We start from the raw sequence: 19,030 nt of genomic DNA, 5'->3' as shown, positions 1-19,030 counted from the left end.
GTACGCGGCTTGTTCGATGACAGGATGCAGTAATGACCTTTGCTGTATGGGCTACACCCATTTGAAAGTCAGTCTCATCAAAGTTGTAGATATCTTGTTCAAGAATACCATATTTTACTATGGTATTCTTAACAAGACTAAACCATTGGTTGATGACTTCTGGGTCCTCACATTTTGCACGCTGGTAATCATATTTGCAGGTATATTTTGATATAAGATCATCATGCTGTTTGATAAAGTTGCTGACCCAGTTCTTTCCAGTAGATAGGCCTGGATTCCGATGAGATAGTAAGATATCCACCATTTTGCATACAGTATCCTGAGTTGGTGGTAGGCCGCGCTCATCCATATCTAGAATCCATTTCTTTAAAGAACCCTCTTCTAGACTGCTAAGCTTCTGGCAGTTGGCTGGTATATCAACCCGTGCTTTGCGGCCGCTAATTCGATGTGTAAGAGTTGATCAAGGAACATCATATGCTGCTGCTGCTGCTCGTATGCTTTTAAACTGGCCATTTTGGTATGCTTTGACTGCAAGAGATATGCGATCTTCTAATTTAACAGTTGAATCTGGTTGTTTTGATGTCATATTGGATGGAAAATTGGGTTTGATGATGATCCAATGGATGCAAGGTTTAGGGGTTCTGAGGTGGCTCGCTCGGTTGTGGATTACGTTAACTAACATAATCAACCACCGAACGGGCCACCCAACCACTACCAAATATTTTCAAATTGCAATTAGACTATCAACGCAGCAAGTATTGAAGCTATATACACTATATATCAATTGCTTAGCGCCTAGAGCATTGCACCCTAGTATGACCTACCATATTACATGTGCTGCACGTTGGTGGTGCCCGCTTTCGTGGCTGTAGATCTGGCTGCGAAACCACCCCTTCCTGCCTTTGATCAGCTTCTTGAGCACGTTGCAGTCCTTCTGCACCTGTTAGAATACCTCCAGTAGCTATATAGGACCTAGGTGCATTCCTCTTTCTTTTTTGGCGCTGATTGGCAGCCTGTAACTCTTTGTTTTCCTGTGCCAGAAGGACTGCATTATGCATTGCAATCTGATGTAACGGCGGGCCTAAGACTTCTCGGAGGCTCGTTGGGTTTATCTTGAGGACAGAAAGTAAGAGAAAGAGATGAATAGGCCGTTACTAGCAATGTTGCTATCAAGATTGCTATTTGAGTTGACCACGGGGTTCTAATCCCCATGGTTAAGGAGCGTCTTATATACATGCTATAACTATTCCCAAGTACCATGGACCACCCCCTGCTAAAACAGAATAGGGAAAATGATGTGTGTTTTTCCGATAGCATTAATTGCTCAGAACTAACTAGTGTTTGTGCAAAAGACGATAGAAAAAGAAAGCGCGAGCGGCTGGGGTTGACTCTGTAAGAGGCTCAGAGCTAGCATACCCATCTCCCGATGCAATTCATGCTGAGACTTGAGGTCCCTAGGTACTGCCTGCAACAGAAGTAGCGTGCATCTTCTGCAGCAACTGCTAGTATTTTGGACCGTCAGAGCCAACAACACAAGGGAAAAGAAAAGGCCCTTTCTGTGGCTTAAATTAGGTAATAATGCGGCTTTCTCACCTGTCTTTTGCAGGCCACCAATAGGATTCCACTTAAACTAGCTGCTGGCAATGCTAGGCCGTTTGTGCTGAGGATGGTGACCTGTCACTCAAGTAGTCAAGCCTTGTGTGATGATGACGCTGCCTTCTCTCTCTCATTATCCCTGATTGCGCAAGCTCAATCCAGGTTGTTCTGCTCACTTGCGACTATATAACAAGAAGAGGTAGTATCAAAAGGGTGACTGCAGATTTGTCCAGCTCAGGAGTGAGCCAGGTACTAGCATCATGTATACATCTCAGTCCTTATCTTTACCTTTCCAGTGGGCGCGGGCAATGATGGGATGGTGTTTCTAGTGTATGTCTATTTGGTTTCGAGGCATGGTGACATTACGTATGATCCCTGGCTCGGCATCACCGCCACCATTATGACCAGCCCCAGGTGTACAGCTGAGGGGGCTGGAAGACGCTATCTGGTACACACTGGTCGGTGCTTGAGAACTTCAATGTATTGTGTGAAAAGCTTTTATTTCGCCTCAATGTGTCCTATGCTATTGCAGCTGCTGATGCATGTGTATAGACACAAAGTGATTTCCAAGAAGTATGAATATAAGCCTATTTGGGGCCCATCAATCTCGCCTCTTCTATCCTGCCCCATTTCCGTGCCAAGAGGTCCGGAACTTCGGTTTCTGTTGGCAGCCAGGTAGGATGGAAGGGTGAGCGATGCAACATGTCACTGCGCAGGAAGCTAACCGTCAATTCAAAATGTCGTTGCAGGAGTCATCGAGTGCTTGCAGCGAGAAATACCAGTGTTCTGCATTAAAACTATTATTTTTGAACCTGGCTACTTTCCTACAGTGGTTTTCAGCCAGAAAAATTTCAAGTACTATGCCGAGTTCAATAAGTTCGCAAGTGCCTACCGACAGTTCGGTCACGGAAACGGCGCAGGGGAGACCGATGTCGCCCCGCCTGTCGCTGGGAGCTGCTGGTCTCAAGGGGGACTCTAGCGGCCTAGACCAGTAGGAAAGTTCAGGTCTTCTATGCACAGATCTGGGGTTTTGACTATACGCTTCAAAGAAACATACCAGTTTCTTCATTATGCGTGTTCAGATGTCTCAGAATGCTGTAAAAACCTGTACCATAACCAGAAACTCTAGAACGTCTGCTAGTCTTGGATGCTGCTTGTAGACGTGATTTGTTTATTGAAATGTCAATTATATTTTGATGGAGAATCAGAATTGAAGGATTAGGAAATGCCTGGTATGTTACATATATCTATATATATATATATATATATTTATTTATCTATAATAGGCTTACTTACCTGTCCTAATTCTTATAATTTAGTGAGAGTGTATCCAGACCCTCTTTCTGCTCCACAGAAAAGCGATACAGCAAAGAAATTAACTTAATAAGGACTTACCTTTCGCAGTCTTCGTAACTTTCGAGATAATCTGAGTCTCAAGATCCTGTCCTATTTCCAATTCGTCTCGTAATTTGCAAGCCTCACCCGCGATATATCGCGCAATATCATGTTGGTGTTCCTGGTTATCCAGTGAGATGTTCGCTGCTGAGGACAGCATCTTTTGAAGAACTTCAATCCGCTGACCGACGCACAAAAGATGAATCTTGCCGCTCGTCGATGAACTACTTTTTGCCTGATGTGAGACAAACCAGCCAATAGTTCTTTCTATTTTCTTTGTGTCGCATTCATCAAGACCATCGATGAGGACAAGAGAGACATTCTGACTGTCGAATGCAAGTTCTGCAAGCTCTTCCAGAGTCTTTGATAATTCGAGGGTTGCTCTGTCTAATGAAGAGCATCTGTCATGGAAACCTTCAGGATCTGGACTAGTGGTCCACGAAGAATGCCATTGAATGTCCTTTTCTCCGGCTGCCCATGCTTGCAGTAGAAGAAAAGGACCGGGCAGGGCTTCTGTCCCAGAAGTTTCTCTATGGTTAGAGCCGCCAAGATTGTTTTCCCTTTGCATGTTAGTTCTTTTCTTCGAGGCAAATACACCTGGAGGTCCTCACCAGAGCCTGGTATCCCATGAATGTAGAGCAGATCGTTTGAGTCCATGTTGATGTTCTGCCACTCCTGAAAGTGGCTGTTCTGCAATGTCCATTGGCCATAATTGTCGCTTCATCTCTGCTCCACTGCTAAGGCATGATTTCTGTGACAATCTGGTGGGTTGATCTTATCGATCACAGAACGTAGCCTCCACTCCTTTTCCGCTGCTGCCATCTTGTCATGGACTCCTTGAACCTCCAACAACGTGACTGTGCTCTTCTCGCTCTCCAACAAGGCCCTTGTGCCGAGCCATGCTGTTGAGGATGCATTGAAACTCCGTATTGAATGTCTTCCATGAATGGCGGAACAGCTTCTTCCAAGCTGGGCGCTATCAGTTATTTGACCGATCGACGTAGGAGGTATTGATTTACCTAGTCTAGTCAAAAATCGAATTGCATGGTGATGGAATTCCAGAATGTCGCAATAATATAATTCAAGGACGTTCCGCAGGGTTGTACTGCCATCGAAGAGAGCTCGGTATTGCAAGAGAGATGGGATTCTCTCACCAATGTCCGCATAAGCATCGAGGAGAGTGTCAAGCGAGTCAACGCATGTGCTTGCGACCTAAAAGCGTTACAACTATTGTTGCAATCAAACTATCCAAAACTGCCGTACCAAAAAGACCAATTTTATAGGACCCTGAACATAGTGGTTAGTAAAATCTATAGTCCCAAGGAGGTGATGATAACGACACACCAATATATAAGCCAAGAATACTGACGAATTTGGAAACACTTCGATGACTTTCCCATACTGCTCCATGGGCTCCAAAAATGCTTGAATCCGGGCAACATTCCTCATCTTTCTCTAGTCTCCTTGCTCGCTTTGAATCCTCTCGATAAAATCCAAGACATCTTCGAGCTTGCATCCCGAGAACTCCTAACGTTGCTTGTCTGAAATGTTGCTGGCAGACCTCTTCACTGCTCGGTCAAAGGCTGTGCTGGCTGTATCACTGGTGCCTGTACCTGTATTTGTAGACATTTTTCAGCTCTCATAAAATGGTAAAGTTGTTGAAGATATTAAGCAGTGAGCTATAGTGTATTTTCCTGTCACCTCAAAACCCCGGAATAGTCCCACTAACAGGTTCACAAAGAGGGCCGCCATCAACCGTGGCATGTCTTGCCGCCTCGTTTTTAATCAAGGTCTTATCCTGCGCGGGGATTCTGATTTGCATCAGGCCTCCGTAGATAGCTTCTATTAGTGCCCAATCGTGAGTAGACGCTTCGAGATTTGGCGCCGTGAACGCCCCAGTGGAAGCCTGAGCGGCTTAGGTAGCCTTGTATGCATATCTGCTAGTTAGCCTCGCGTTCAACCTGGAAATGGCATTACGTGACCCAATGGTGTTCTTCATATTTTCCGTGCAACATAATTTGCGCTGGAAGATAATCTCTTTGTGTCACAATAGCAATGTATGTGCTCACTATTAGTCCTCGGCTTTTCGTGGTTTGGTCGCCTGGTCCTGTTGAACAGATGGTCGGCGGCTACTGAAACACTGATGTTTGACCGCTGACGGGGATGATGGCATAAGCAACCAACCAGAACATAGCACTTCCCAAATACTATACAGGAGGGGAAAAACGCTCCTACTCTGAACAGGATACCGATGCTGTTTTTGCAACGCAAAAAAAAAAAGAAGGTGTCCGTTGAAGAGTTGTCGCCTTGTTTTTTATATGCTCAACCGCACGATTAACTACCATAAAAGTGGCATACACTACTGAACCACATCTTTCGTTACCCCCTTCCTCCTGTTCCAGTGGCTTGGCGGATTGCTGTTCTAAAACCATGTGATTTGGAAGCTATTGGAGGGTACCCAGACACTGTGATAGGTCACAGGCTATAGACAAAGCCAGCTGAGAACAAAATATAGGAAAAGCAGCAAGGTAAATTGCTTGGACAGGAAGTATAGGGTAACAAAAGATATGGTTCAGTAGTGTATGCATGCAATAATCAAGATCCATCATTCTCAAATGGTACCTGTGTAGCAATATAACTGACAGCGAACAGAAGATTATCCCACAAGCGCCTGCTTGCAATTATCCATATGGCGTTTTTATGTCTTTCTTGGCAAGAATATTAGTTCGTGTAGTAGTGGTGGTGTATAGGAGTAGCAGTCTTGATATTAACCCAGCTTTATAAGGACTGTTATAAGCATTTACCGGTTTTCAGAGGAGCGACATGTGTGAGGAGTGTAAAATTATCTATAAAAACTGGTTACAGTAAATCAAATTCCAATCTAGATGGCTCTTTCTAATGTTCTCTCAAAGGCATTTTAGAAAATTGCCAAGCATCCAAAGCTTTATTTATGAGCATCACCAAAGGTCATGTTAATACAATTACTGCATCTTCAACGCAGCTAAAATCTACTCCATCCCAAGCCCATCCCAAACCACAGCCCTCTGCAGCACAGCAGCCGCCGCCGCTGGCGAACCGCCCCCATCTCCACCATCATCCACCCTCTCAGCAAAGAATCTCACCCCATAACACCTACTACCATCAGGCACATACACCCTCGTCGAGATCACCGTCCGTCCATTGACGAACACCTCCAGGACGCTGGTGTCGTAGAAGGCGTGGATCCGGAGCGGTTCCTCGACCTCTTCGCCCCGCGGGTCGATGTACGTGAAGAGCGTATGCGGGGCGGATTCGGGGTCATGGTTGATTCGCGGGTCGAAGGGTCGTGGGCGGTCGATGCGGATGGTTTCGGTTTGGGGGTTGAAAGTTAGGGTTGTTTTGGTTTCGTGGTCTGGATATGATATCGATTAACCGACTAATTCGAATTGGACTGGATATAGGGTTTGGAGAATGTAGAGAGGACTTACCGGCTGAATGGAATATTACGAACCCGACGCGAGTGCAATTGCTACCGACGGTGAACTCTGCATCGAGTTCCCATCTCGCTGTCGTCAGAGGCAAGGAACTATCGCCGGGTTGCAAACCATCCCGCAACTCCATACCAGACACCTCATCCCTCCTCGCCCCGACACGAAGCCTCTCCAGCCTCCGATCCGGAACCACCCCCAACGTCCGAACCGTATACGTCCCCTTCCCCTTCCCATCGGGCACCGCCTCGATGGAAGTAATATCCCTCAACTCCGACATCCTTGCCTTCTTCACCCGACGTAGCGTACTCAACTTCACGACCCGCGGGAGGGAGATCAGTCCGCTCCACCCCTGCCGATGGCGAAGGTCGTCCGGGAGATCTTCCTCCGTGATCCAGCCGTAGACGATGCGGTTGTTGGAGATGGGGTCGTGGAAAGAGTTGGCGGCATAGAGGGGGCCGTGGTCGAAGGTTCCGGAGAAGGTGGGTTTCATGAGTGGGCTGGTCTTGTTCTTGGGGAATTTGGGTAGGAGTGTACCAGACATCCAGAGCTGAGATCTTAGTGTTCGTTGCTGTTTATCTTTCGGTCTGTCTGTGTTGTTGCTATTGCTATTGCCATTCGTTGGAAGAACCCCCTCCGTGCCCATGATGATGAAATCTCTCGATTCACCATCTTCCTCGTCCGTAAGGGTCACGACGTTCGCAACCTCCCAGTTCGCACCGAAGTCGCCGGACCATTTCTTCGACGGCCGGAAGTTCAGACCCACGTTCATCAGGGGACCGATGTACGTCCACTCTCGGAGATCCTTCGCGTTGATGGAGTACACGAATACAGTGGGTGTTTTGTTGACTATCCCGCCGGAGATGAAGCCGTATAAGACATCCTCCTCCTCCTCCGAGGAGGAGGAGGAGGACCTGTTTGTATGCCGCTGCGCTTGCATCGACGGCCAGGACGTGATGAACGGGTCTCTCCACCCCGTGACATTTACACCATCCGGTGGTCCTGGTAATATCGGATTCGCTTGATCCCGTTCCCACGTCTTCCCGCTATCATGCGAGACCGCGAGACTGAGCGTCTCGCTCCCCCGGACATACGGCAGGGTATAGCTGATCGGGAGATGGCTGACGGATGTGTATACGTACGTCAACGTTCCGTCTGTCTCTCCCGTCAGACCCGTCGGTCGAAAACAGCCAGTGAAGATGCCCTCATGGTCGTATGGTGCTGAGGGCGTGAGGCATGGCTCGGGGGATGTTTTCCAGGACGCTAGATCACGAGATGTAGCGTGCCCCCAGGAGATGTTCCCCCAGTCGTTCCCATGCGGGTTCCATTGAAAGGCGAGGTGGTAGACGCCCGTTGTTGGGTCGTAGCCGGGGCCGCAGGGATCGTTCATCCAGCCATGGGGGGCGAGGAGGTGGTAGGAGGGTCGCCATTGATAAAAGAAGTTTTGAGGTTGAGATTGGTTGGTTTGGACATCTTGTCTGGCATTGCGGAGAGTATATTTGTGCTCGGGCTCGAATTGGCGCGATATGAGGGATTCAGTGATAGTAGTGGTAGTTGTATGCTTGGATTGTGTCAGAACGGACATGTTAACGCGTTCTGTTGTATATGTCTGTGATTGGCAAAGAGCGAGAGGTGTTAATGATAATAGTAGAGGATAAAGTAACATCTTGGATATCAAGGAGAAAGTACAGTATAGGCTTTTGCCTAGATAGATAGACATGTCCGCATTCTTCTTGTCTGTACGTCATGCCCAGTTATCGCATCGCGGAACAAATTAATTAAAACGGTATATCTTCGGAGAAAGCCAGTTTCTCGGGAGAACTAAAACAACTACCACGGAGAATAAGGAAAAAAGAACCATATCTTGAAAAAAGCAAAATTGACTAAAACCAAACGATTACCAACCCGTCCGACCTGCCGGTCTCTAAACACTCGGCGAAACTTCGGGGAAATCACCCCGCAACGATGCTAGCGGAGGATGGTAGCGGAGCCCGGGGACTCGGCGGGGAGCTTATTCTGGAGTCCCTTTTGGAGAAAATTGATTCCCGGAGACCTACCTGAGCTCTGGGGCTCCGGGTGACTGACTATAGCTTCCGCTCGTCCATGCGGTCAGTTGGCGTTTCTATGGATTGCAGACATACTTTCTAGGCTTGGGATGGGATATATAAATTTGAGCTAGTCCCGGCATCGACCATCCGGGGTGGTCGTTCACAATTTCTTTTTCTTTTCTATTTTCTGTTTGATATCTACTATTCTTCGAACCCCGATTGACTTCAGCATATATTCTTTCATTCTTGGACAGTATGTCATCTACAGACTCCTCAGAAGAGAAAGGATACTCGGTGACAGACGAGTGCAAGAAAATCGACGTCCAACATGTCGACGGAGTCCTGGAGACTGAGAAAACTACGCCTCCCAATCTCGAAGAGGAGGGAAGAGCAGTCAATGCTCTCCTAATCCTAGCCTGCATAGCCTTTGGCGCGGCTTCGTTCCTATTCGGATTCGACAACAATATCATATCGCCTGTTGTGGCGTTGGAGGAATTTGTGAGTTCCCCCTACTTACTCTGTTTCTCCGGATTCTATACCGTATACAAGATCTAACAGCACCGTCCAGGTCCACAAATACCAAGGCATCAACCCGACCACCGGGCGCTACGTCTTCACGGCCCGGAACCAGAACCTCCTCTTCTCCGTGCCCCTCGTGGGCTCCATCATCGGCGGCCTGCTCGCCTCCCCCTTAAACAACCACTTCGGTCGAAAGTGGCCCCTGATCGGCTCATACGCCATCTCCCTGGGCGGAGGCTTCCTGCAGCTCTTCGCGCCCAATCTCACGGCGTTTGTGATCGGCAGGTTCTGGAATAATGTCGTCACGGGTATCGCGAATGCGACGGCGCCGTTGTATCTTTCGGAAGTGGTGCCGGCGAGAATGAGGGGACGGAGTGTGACTTCGATTAATATTCTGTCGCTTTTGGCCGGGGTCGTTGGGACGATTGTGGTGTATGGGACGCATAAGATCGAAGGGAGGGAGTCGTATATGATTCCCCTGGCGATTCAGGTTATCTTGCCGGTGATCTTGATCCCGTTGACATTGTTCCTGCCGGAGAGTCCACAGTGGCTGGTTGCGAAGAAACGAATGGACCAGGCCCGGACGAATTTGAGGAAGTTGCGCGGCTTCAGTGACGCTCAAGTCGATCATGAGCTGCGCATCATGCAGCTCTGCGAGGAAAACGAACGCCAGCTCAGCGCCAACGTGCGCTTCTGGGAGATCTTCAACCGGCAGAACCTCAAACGGACCCTGACCGCGGGGTCGTTCTACTCTCTCAACCAGATCTCCGGTATCATCCTCTCGACGACGTATACCACCGTCTTTCTCACCGAGCTGGGAATCGGAGATGCATTCTCGTTCACGGTCATCGCGTCGTGCTGCACGCTGGCCGGCACAATGGCCGCGCCCTTCGTCATTGACCATACGGGTCGGAGACCGACAGCTCTGGTCGGGATGAGCGTGCTGATGGTCATCGACGCGGTCGCTGGAGGTCTGGCGTTCAAGACGGGCAGTAAGCAGGCCACGCTGGCGATCGCCGCGCTGTCCTTCATCTTCAACTTCTTCTGGGCCGCATCGTTCTACTCCCTCTCGAACCTGATGCCGTCCGAGATTGCGACCCCCAAGCTGCGAAATCACACCATGGCGTACACTATCGCGTGGGCCCAGACGACAGCCGTCATTACCACGCTCGCCGTCCCGCAGCTTACGGCGGCAGATGCGGCCAATCTGGGAGCGAAGACATATCTCGTCTTCGCAGGCTGCATGGCGTGCATCATCGTGTTCGTGTACTTCTTCATGCCGGAGACGAAGGGGCGCACGTTTGCGGAGATCGACGAAATGTACGACGCGAAGATTCCCATGCGGCATTGGAGGAATTATCAGACCACGACGGCGGCGAAGCAGGCCACGTTGGGTATTTCGGAGGAGATGATGAATGCACCTTGGGATAAATAAGCAGAAACTGAACCTGGAGTGGGCGGGGTGGCTGGTCCATTCGGTTCATCAGATCATATTCATATATTAAGGTGTCATTTTGGACTGTTGTCCATTTTAGATGCTAAACCTGCCCAACTCATGTTAATGTATGATAGTAAAACGGAGCTATGCAGTTTCAGATGATCGAGAAGTCCGGCTGATGGTTTTGATATGTGGTGGGCTTGGGGTCTTTAGTAACTGTCCAGCTATGCATAGTGGTATATACCCCGAAAAGATTCCCTGCCATTTCTGGCCCTCAGGCCTGGTGGCCATTAGGGCTGCTATATCTGCATAAGATGCTTCCAGTTTCACTGGCTGTTTTGCAGTCTTAGAAATGCCTATAGAAGGTGCCTTAGGTGCTTAATACTCAGTGATTTTGCTTGCAGCTCTGCTTGGTGGTCTATGCTCTTAAGCTGGGGGAGCTGGCAGAGAGAACTCTAAGAGTTGCTGAGTAGTTGCTGTGAGCTCTGTATAAAGCTTGCTGACTTCTAGTTCTAGAGAGGTAATTCTCTCTAGAAGATGCTTCTCTCAGATCTGTTGTTCTGCCTTTCAACCATCTATAACCTTTATAAGCTGAGTTTATAGCATCTCTAGGTCTTTCTGGTGTGCTTGCTGCTGGTTCTAAGTCTGTTGCTTCAATGCTTGCTCCATATTGCCTGCTAAGGCCTGAAGATGCCTGCCAATATCTTTTAGAGAGTTCTGAAGTATTTCTCTACTCTCTAGAGGTCTCTGAGTGGTTTATTATTGCAGCTTTGTAATTCTATGGTTCTTGCTGGCCTGACCTTGTGTTTAGCTGTTCTCTAGAATTCTAGAGTCTTCTGGGGGTTCTGCTTCAGTTTCTGAATTACTTTTCTAGTTATCTTTATTTATAATGAGCTCTGAGAGTCCAGAGATGTTCTATTAGCTTAAAGTTGGAGTGTCTGAAACCTCTAGAATCTCTGTGAGCTGGCTTGCCACATAGCCATTTGCCAGAGTTAACACATAAATAGTGCTACCACTATAAAGCTCTGAGGCCTCTCTGAGTCAAATAACATATAGAAAAGATGTGTTTTGTATAGGTGCTGATTTTGATGTTTATGTGATGCTTGCAACTCTTAGCTCTTCACTATACTAGTCTAAAGACTATAAGCACAACCTCTACTCTTAAGAGCCTTCAGGGCCAGCTGGCTACCACTATTAGTGAGAAAGAGGCTCTGATTCAGAAGATAGCATTCTCACCAGCCTTTAGAGAAATTCAGCTTAAGAATCTCTCTCAAGACACTATATATAAGCAGGTCAGAGAGAAGACTGTATAACACACTCTATTTAGCCAGTTAATCTAGAAAGCCTCAGAGATTGACAGACTAAACTTCCAGACTCTGTGCCTCTTATAAAGCTGAGATAGTTTGTAAATAGTGGTACTAGCCTGACAATACTTTTATCTTGATGTTCACTCTCAGACATAAAAGACAGTAAAAGAGATCCTGCTTTAAAAGCTTAATAAGCCAGACTATACTCTAGTCAAGGCCTATAGAATAATCAGCCTTCTAAACTGTCTAGAAAAGGTTATAGAGAAGATAGCAGCAGATACTATAGCTGACTACTGTAAGACTATAGAAGCTCTGTATTCAGACTAAATAAAGAGCTGAAGACACTGAAATGCTATAGATACTGTGGCCTGTCTAATTTATAAGATTTATCAGAGTTGAGAGCAGAAGCAGCTGGCAGAGACTCTATTTCTTAATGTTAAGAGAGCTTTTGACCATATTAATTCAACCAAGCTTGTCAGAAGAATGGAGAAGTTAGAGATAGATAAGAATCTGGTCCACTAGATATAGTTATTTCTAGCTAACCACAAGGTTCAGCTGGTTATTAATGGCTATCAGAGTCTGAAACATCTTATTAATTTAGAGGTCTCTCAGAGCTCTTCAGTCTCTCTAATTCTCTTTATAATCTATATAAGTGAGGTCTTTCAGGCTATAGAGATGGCAGTCTCTGAAGTAAGAGTCTTATTATTTGCAGATAATATAGGCCTTATAGCTCTAGAGAGCTCAGTAAATTAAGCTTGTAGACAGCTTCAGCAGGCTGAAGAAGCAGCTATAAGCTGAAGGCAGGCAAATATAGTTCAGTTTGATGCTGAGAAGACAGAAGCTACTCTATTCACTTATAAATGAGATTAAGCACTCAGAGACCAGATTCAACAGGCAAGAATATCTATAGAGGGCCATCAGATCTTATTTAACCAGAAGACCACTCACTGGCTAGATATATAGCTGGACACAGAGCTGACTCTGAAGACTTACTATCAGATCTGCCTACAAAAAGTGCAGATGGCTAAGACACAGATTCAAGCTCTATGTTGGCAGCAGGGACTAGCTCCAGGCCTAGTCAGAAAAATTCAGATTACAGCTGTTCAGACTGTAGCCCTATATGAAGCAGAGCTATAATGGCAGAGCCAGAAAGACTGACTAGAGAGCATTCAATGTCTAGTCAATCAGCAGGTCTGAGCTGTCACAGAAATGTTTTGAACAATCTCTATAGAGTCTCTAGTTCAGAAAGCAGACATAGAACCAGCAGAGACTCTTCTAAAGACAAGACAACTAATATATACAGCAAGACTTCTAGGCCTGCCAGAGAACCACTTGGCTAGACAGATTCTTCCAATCTCTTTTTGTGAGGGAGATCAATATGCTCAACCTGAAGAACAACCAGTAGAGAATAGAGAGTGGGCAGAGAAGAATATCAGAAGCCAGAGCCCACAGTCACTAAAGCAGCATCTAGTCTGACAATTGGCAGAGACCTTACCAGCCAACCCCTCTGAAGAGTTTGAGGAGACAACTGAGATAGCCTCAGCACTTTTTCCAGAGCAGATTATCAAAACTCTATCAACTGAGAAAGCTCTAGAGGAAGCTCAAGAAGATCACCCAGGGCTATCTCTATGGTCAGATAGGTTCTGACTAGATAATAGTCAACTTGAGGCAGGCATTGTATGGCAGAATCTTCAAGAAGCCTGGCAAGCTCAGAAGATCTCTCTAGATGTAGAGAAGAAAGTGTTTGATACAGAGCTTATAAAAGCATATAGAGCTTTAGAGCTAGCTCTAAGAATTTAAGGCAGAAGACCAGTCACAGTTCTACTAGACTTCCAGACAGCAATAGATCAGCTTTAACATCAGAGAATAGGCTCTGGACAAGGTCTAGCCATCTGAGCCCATAGAGCTGCTCAGACTCTAGAAGCACAAGGCAGACAGACAACAATTCAATAAGTCTCTGAGCACCATAGCATTGAGAGAAATGAGAGAGCAGACCAGACAGCTAAATAGGCAGCAGCAAAGACTCTCAGAAGAGGGCCTAGTGAGCTCTCTATAGTCTATACCAATAGAGCTTGTACAGAAACAATCAGAGCTTACAAGCAGCAATAGCTGACTAGAGCACTAGGCCACAGAACTCTAAACACTCAGAGAGCATATAGAGCTTAGCCAGACTGAAAACGGAATTCAGCAGCAGCTGCTGCCTCTAAGAAGATTGCCAGTTGGTACTATCAGCTCAAAACTGGTCACACAGCTATAGAGACCTATTTGCAGAAGATCCAGATATAAGACTTAGAGGTATGCCAGAGATATTAGACTTTAAAGAAATCTGTCTACTATCTTCTATTTAAATATAGAGAGTGGAAGAAGCAGTAAAGAGCTCTCTATAGAGCTCTAACTAAGACTAGAGTAGCTCTGCTAATAACAGCTGAGAGTCACTTAGAGAGAAGGCTACTAGCAGATCTTACAGCTACTAAGACTATTCTGCAGTTTCTAGCAGACATAACAGTTGAATACCTCTTAGAGAAAACAGCTTGGGCAGCTGAGAGAATATAAATAGATAATAAATAGGGATTGGCAGCTCTAGAGAAGGCAGAATATAAGAGAGAAGAATAATAGAGAAGAGTGGCCTGCAGTAGGCAGACAACACTCATACTGACACTAGCAATAAGAAGAGCTTATAAATGCTCAAAAGCTCTGTATAACTAAGCAGCTTGAGGCAAGAAAAAGGTTCAGAATGGTCAAAGACAGAATTAGAGACTAATAGAGGCTTCAGCCCAAAAATCAGAGTCTGTTATAGCTGGAAGGCTCAGTATAAATGTTAAACTTGATTATAATAATAATAATAATAATAGAAATTAATTAAGCTATCTAATCTTTCAGTACTAACAGACAGTAAAGACTTAAAATTTGAAGACTGGCTTTTTAAAATAAAGAATAAGTTGGCTGCAAATGCAGACCACTACTCTAGCAAAGAACTTCAGATAGCATATATAGAGAACTAAGTTAGAGAGAAGACTTTTAATTATTTTATCTTTTATCTTTAAAAGAAAGCTCTAAATCAATTTCAGACTGCTAATAAGATTTTTGCTCACTTAAAAACTATCTATATTGATCTGAACTGCACTGTTAATGCCAAGTTCAAGTTTAGAAACCTCTGAATAACTCTATCTGATAACTATTATAACTTTATTACTGAATTTCTCCACCTTGCTGGAGAAGCTCAGATCTCAGAGACTGAGTATAAGAAGAAATTATACTACAAACTAATCTAAAAGCTTTAAGAGCTTACTATTGCTGAATAAATCTTCTCTTAATTTTTTGAAGAGTTTTCAATCTATTACTCTTAAGTGGCAAACAGTCTGCAGCTAATTTAAGAGAGTTGATTAAAGAATTAGCAGACAACAAAGTCTTTCTCAATATGCATAACTATAACTTTCATCAGACCTGCTTTAAATATTATAAACAAGCTCTCAAGACTAACAAGAGATAATCAGAGAGACAAATTAATGAGAGAAGAATGCTGCTTTTATTATAAGAGAAGAGAGTATAGAGCTGCTAACTGTTCTATTAAAAAGTTAATAGCAGCAGATCTGAAAGTGCTGAAGATAATTAAAGAATTTTCTGACAGAATTACTAACCAGAAGAGAAAAAAAAACTTTAGAAGAAGTCTTCTTTCTAAAGCATAAATATTAAATTAATCTTTCTTTATTAGATTTAAGCTGACTATTAGATAGAGAACACTTTACAGTATCTAGTTAAGTTTTAAGAAATGAATTGAGCATTATACTTAAAGTATTAATTAATTCAGAAATAAATAGATCTGTATTTATTAACACTTCAGTTACTATTAATGTGATTAAGTTTTTTCAGACAACAGTAGTTTCTCTTAACTCTGACTGTTGCATCTGTAGTTATAATAACAAGACTGATGAACAAATCACACACACTATTATACTATATCTAGCAGTGAATAAGCATTACTAAGCTAATATGCTTATACTAATTGCCAATTTAGATCAGCATAACATAATAATAGAACAGAAGTGATGTAAAAAGCATAATATATAGCTAAATATGTGTAATAGATATCTAGTTTAGTCTGACTAGTGTTACAGCACAGTCTAGAGACTATAAGCAGAACAGATAAGAGGTCTGAATTCTTTAATTCTTTAAAATTCTTTGATTCTTCAAAATTCTTTAATTCTTTAAAATTCTTTAATTCTTTGAAATCCTTCAATTCTTTAGAATTCTTTAATTCTTTAAAATTCTTTGATCTATTTATAGTTATAATTCACTGAATAGATATTTCTGGGCAGAACTCAGTATATATATAAGACACTTCTTAATTATAAGAATTAGAACTCTGTAATCAACTTAAATAGTAATCTTAATAGCAATATTGCTAGTAACAGTCTAAGTTATCTCTTTCTCTTGCTTTCTGTTCTCAAGATAAACTTAATAAGTCTCTGTCTAAGAAGTCTTAGATCTGCTATTACACTTTAACCACCTTTCTTGCAGAAGGCAAGTTTGAAAGAGACACCAGTATTATACATACTCTAGCAGAGATAAAGAATATTACTCTTCAGAAAATAATGCAAACTCTTAAAGAGCTGCAGAACCATATTAGCAGATTAAAGAGTTAACTGCAAGAACAAACTAGTGAGAATGCCTCTCTTAGAGAATAGATTAACTAGCTGCAGAATAAGCTTTAAAACTAGATTAATGGAAACAATTAACTTTATAAGCAGATCCATCTATTAAGACAGCAGACTGAAACAAGCACTAGCTATATATTAAATCTTGTAACTTAGAACTCTACTAATCAAGATATTAACTTTAAAACTAAGATTGCAAAACTCAATCTCTACTATAGTGACTAACAGAAGCTGCAGATATTTATCTTTTAATTAAAGCTCTATTTTTTCTTTAATTCTTATAAATTCTTAAATAAAGAAAGAAAAATTATATTTGCAGCAATTTATCTACAAAGTACTGTAGCTAAATAGTTTAATCTCTATCTGAAGAATTATCTAGAGAGAATATCAGAGTAATAAAGAGCTGAAATTACTAAGATTTTTAACAGCTTTAATGTGTTCTTAAACTAAATTAAACAAAACTTTAAAAACTTAAATAAGATAAAGAAGGCTATTAAAACTATTATATCTATTTAGCAGAGAATATTAGTTACTAACTATATTACTGAATTTCAGCAAGCAGCAGCATTTCTCAAAGACTGATTAGAATAAGTATTTATAAAGCACTACTATTAAGAACTAAAAAAGAAGATTAAAAATAAGCTTCTTGCAGTAGAAGAACTAACTAATCTTAACAATCTAATACTTATAATAATTTAGATTAATAACTAACTTTTAAGAGATAAACTAAGTAATAACAATTTAATCTCTTTTAGCAAACCTCTTAATATACAGAGAATAGAGATAATGTTATAAAATTAGATAATGCAACTAGAAAGAAATAAAACACTTAAGGAATAATAAATAGATAATTCAGAGAGTCTAACTTTAATTAAATAGATAAACAGAAAAAGTACTATAAGCAGAAGCTGTATATTTACTATAAAAAGAATAACTATATAGATTGAAAATGCCTGAATAGAAAATAAGATAACTAAAAACAAATATTAGTTACAGAAAAGAACAGACATACTAAACTTCTATAGACTATCTACTATAATAATAACTGCTCTAACTACTATGTCTTTAAAAATGCAACAGAATGGTTTTCAAGAAAGTTAAAAAACTAGAGAACTTTGCCAGTGTAAAACTCTTGCAGAAGTCTTAGTCTAGATCTCTAAATCCAGCTATAAGCATACAATATGAAACAACACTCAACAGAATAGACTTATTGAAACAATTGATAATTACTATCAGAATTAATAAGAAGAAAGCAAGAGCTATAATTAACAGTAAAGCTATAGAAAACTTTATTAGTAATATTTTTATTATCAGAAATTAGATTCTCTATAGAGAAAAAAGAGAACTCTACTAGCTATCTACAGTTAATAAATTAGCTAGCAGCTACAGTAAAGAATAAGTGTAAATAAAAACTGGCCAATCTACTCTGAGAATTAAATAACATAAAGAGAAGATTAATCTTGACATTATATAGATGCTAGAATATAATATAATTCTAGATATACTCTGGCTAAGAACACACAACCCTCAGATAAATTAGATAATAAAAAAAATATAATTAGCAGAAAAACTTAACAAAGATATAAGATCTGAATAACAGTCTAAAGAAAAAAGAGAACAATTAGTGAAGATTAAAGAAATCTCTAAAAATATAATAGCAAGAATATAAAAATAGAGAGAATAAGTAGAAGTCTTGTATCTTACTTATATATTAGAATTAATAATTAAATCTCTAGAATAGAAGAAAGCTAAATTACTCTTAAATAAGATAAAGACAGTCTTAAAGAAATACTAGAATTTTCAGAATATCTTTAAAGAATAAGACAAAAGGCAGTTACCAGAGCATTAACTATAGAACTATAAGATATCTCTAAAACCAGAAATCTAGCTGGCCTTTAAACCAATCTATCTACTTTTAGAGAAGGCACATCAAGTACTATAGAAATATATTAAAAAGAACCTAAAATAAGAATATATTCAGCACTTTATATTACTAGCAGACTATTCAATACTATTTATTTTAAAGAAGAATAGAAAGCTATAGCTCTGTGTAAATTATTACTATCTTAATAATATTATTATTAAGAACTGCTATTCTTTACTATTTATCTCAGAGTTACAGAACAGACTATGCAAGACTAAATACTTTATCAAGTTAAATCTTCAGAAAGAATACTATCTGATTCACATAAAGAAGAGTGAAGAATGAAAAACTGCTTTTAGAACTTAACTAGAGCATTTTAAATATATAGTTATACTATTTAAACTTACTAATATATCTACTATATTTCAGAGTCTAGTTAATAATATCTTGTGCAAATATCTAGATATCTTTTGTATAGCATATCTGAATAATATTCTTATCTACTTAGGAATCTTGAAAGAGCATAAGCAATATATGCAAAAGATTCTGAAAGCTCTGAATAAGAAGAAGCTCTCAGTTGTATCTAAAAAATGTAAATAATATACTTAGAAGACAGAGTTTCTTAAATTTATAATTTCTTCAGAATATATTAAAATGGATAAAAAGAAGATGGCAGCTATTAGAGAATAGCCTGCTTTTATAATAGTTAAAGAAGTATAGTTCTTTCTTAGTTTTGCTAAC

The 19,030-nt window shown here is 41.8% G+C and overlaps 2 protein-coding genes across 2 annotated transcripts; one reads left to right on the top strand and one right to left on the bottom strand.

Annotated features, from left to right (window-relative positions):
• Nucleotides 1-5,999: 5,999 nt before the first annotated feature.
• VTN00DRAFT_10057 (uncharacterized protein) lies at nucleotides 6,000-8,043 on the bottom strand (the record flags this gene model as incomplete). The annotated part of the gene is made up of 2 exons (XM_069426671.1): nucleotides 6,000-6,382; nucleotides 6,459-8,043. 2 exons carry the CDS (start codon nucleotides 8,041-8,043, stop codon nucleotides 6,000-6,002), a joined length of 1,968 nt encoding a protein of 655 aa, XP_069283819.1.
• A 718-nt stretch (nucleotides 8,044-8,761) lies between these two features.
• VTN00DRAFT_10056 (uncharacterized protein) lies at nucleotides 8,762-10,460 on the top strand (the record flags this gene model as incomplete). Its single annotated transcript, XM_069426670.1, has 2 exons — nucleotides 8,762-9,004; nucleotides 9,075-10,460. The coding sequence occupies 2 exons, from the start codon at nucleotides 8,762-8,764 to the stop codon at nucleotides 10,458-10,460; spliced, it is 1,629 nt and encodes a 542-aa protein (XP_069283818.1).
• Between the last annotated feature and the right edge of the window lie 8,570 nt (nucleotides 10,461-19,030).

Source organism: Thermoascus crustaceus, assembly GCF_041956765.1.
Source record: "Thermoascus crustaceus strain CBS 181.67 unplaced genomic scaffold VTN00scaffold_9, whole genome shotgun sequence".
In the NCBI taxonomy this organism is placed as follows: domain Eukaryota; kingdom Fungi; phylum Ascomycota; class Eurotiomycetes; order Eurotiales; family Thermoascaceae; genus Thermoascus; species Thermoascus crustaceus.
The sequence above is the reverse complement of the archived record's forward strand: the minus strand, read 5'-3'. Positions and strand labels throughout refer to the sequence as shown.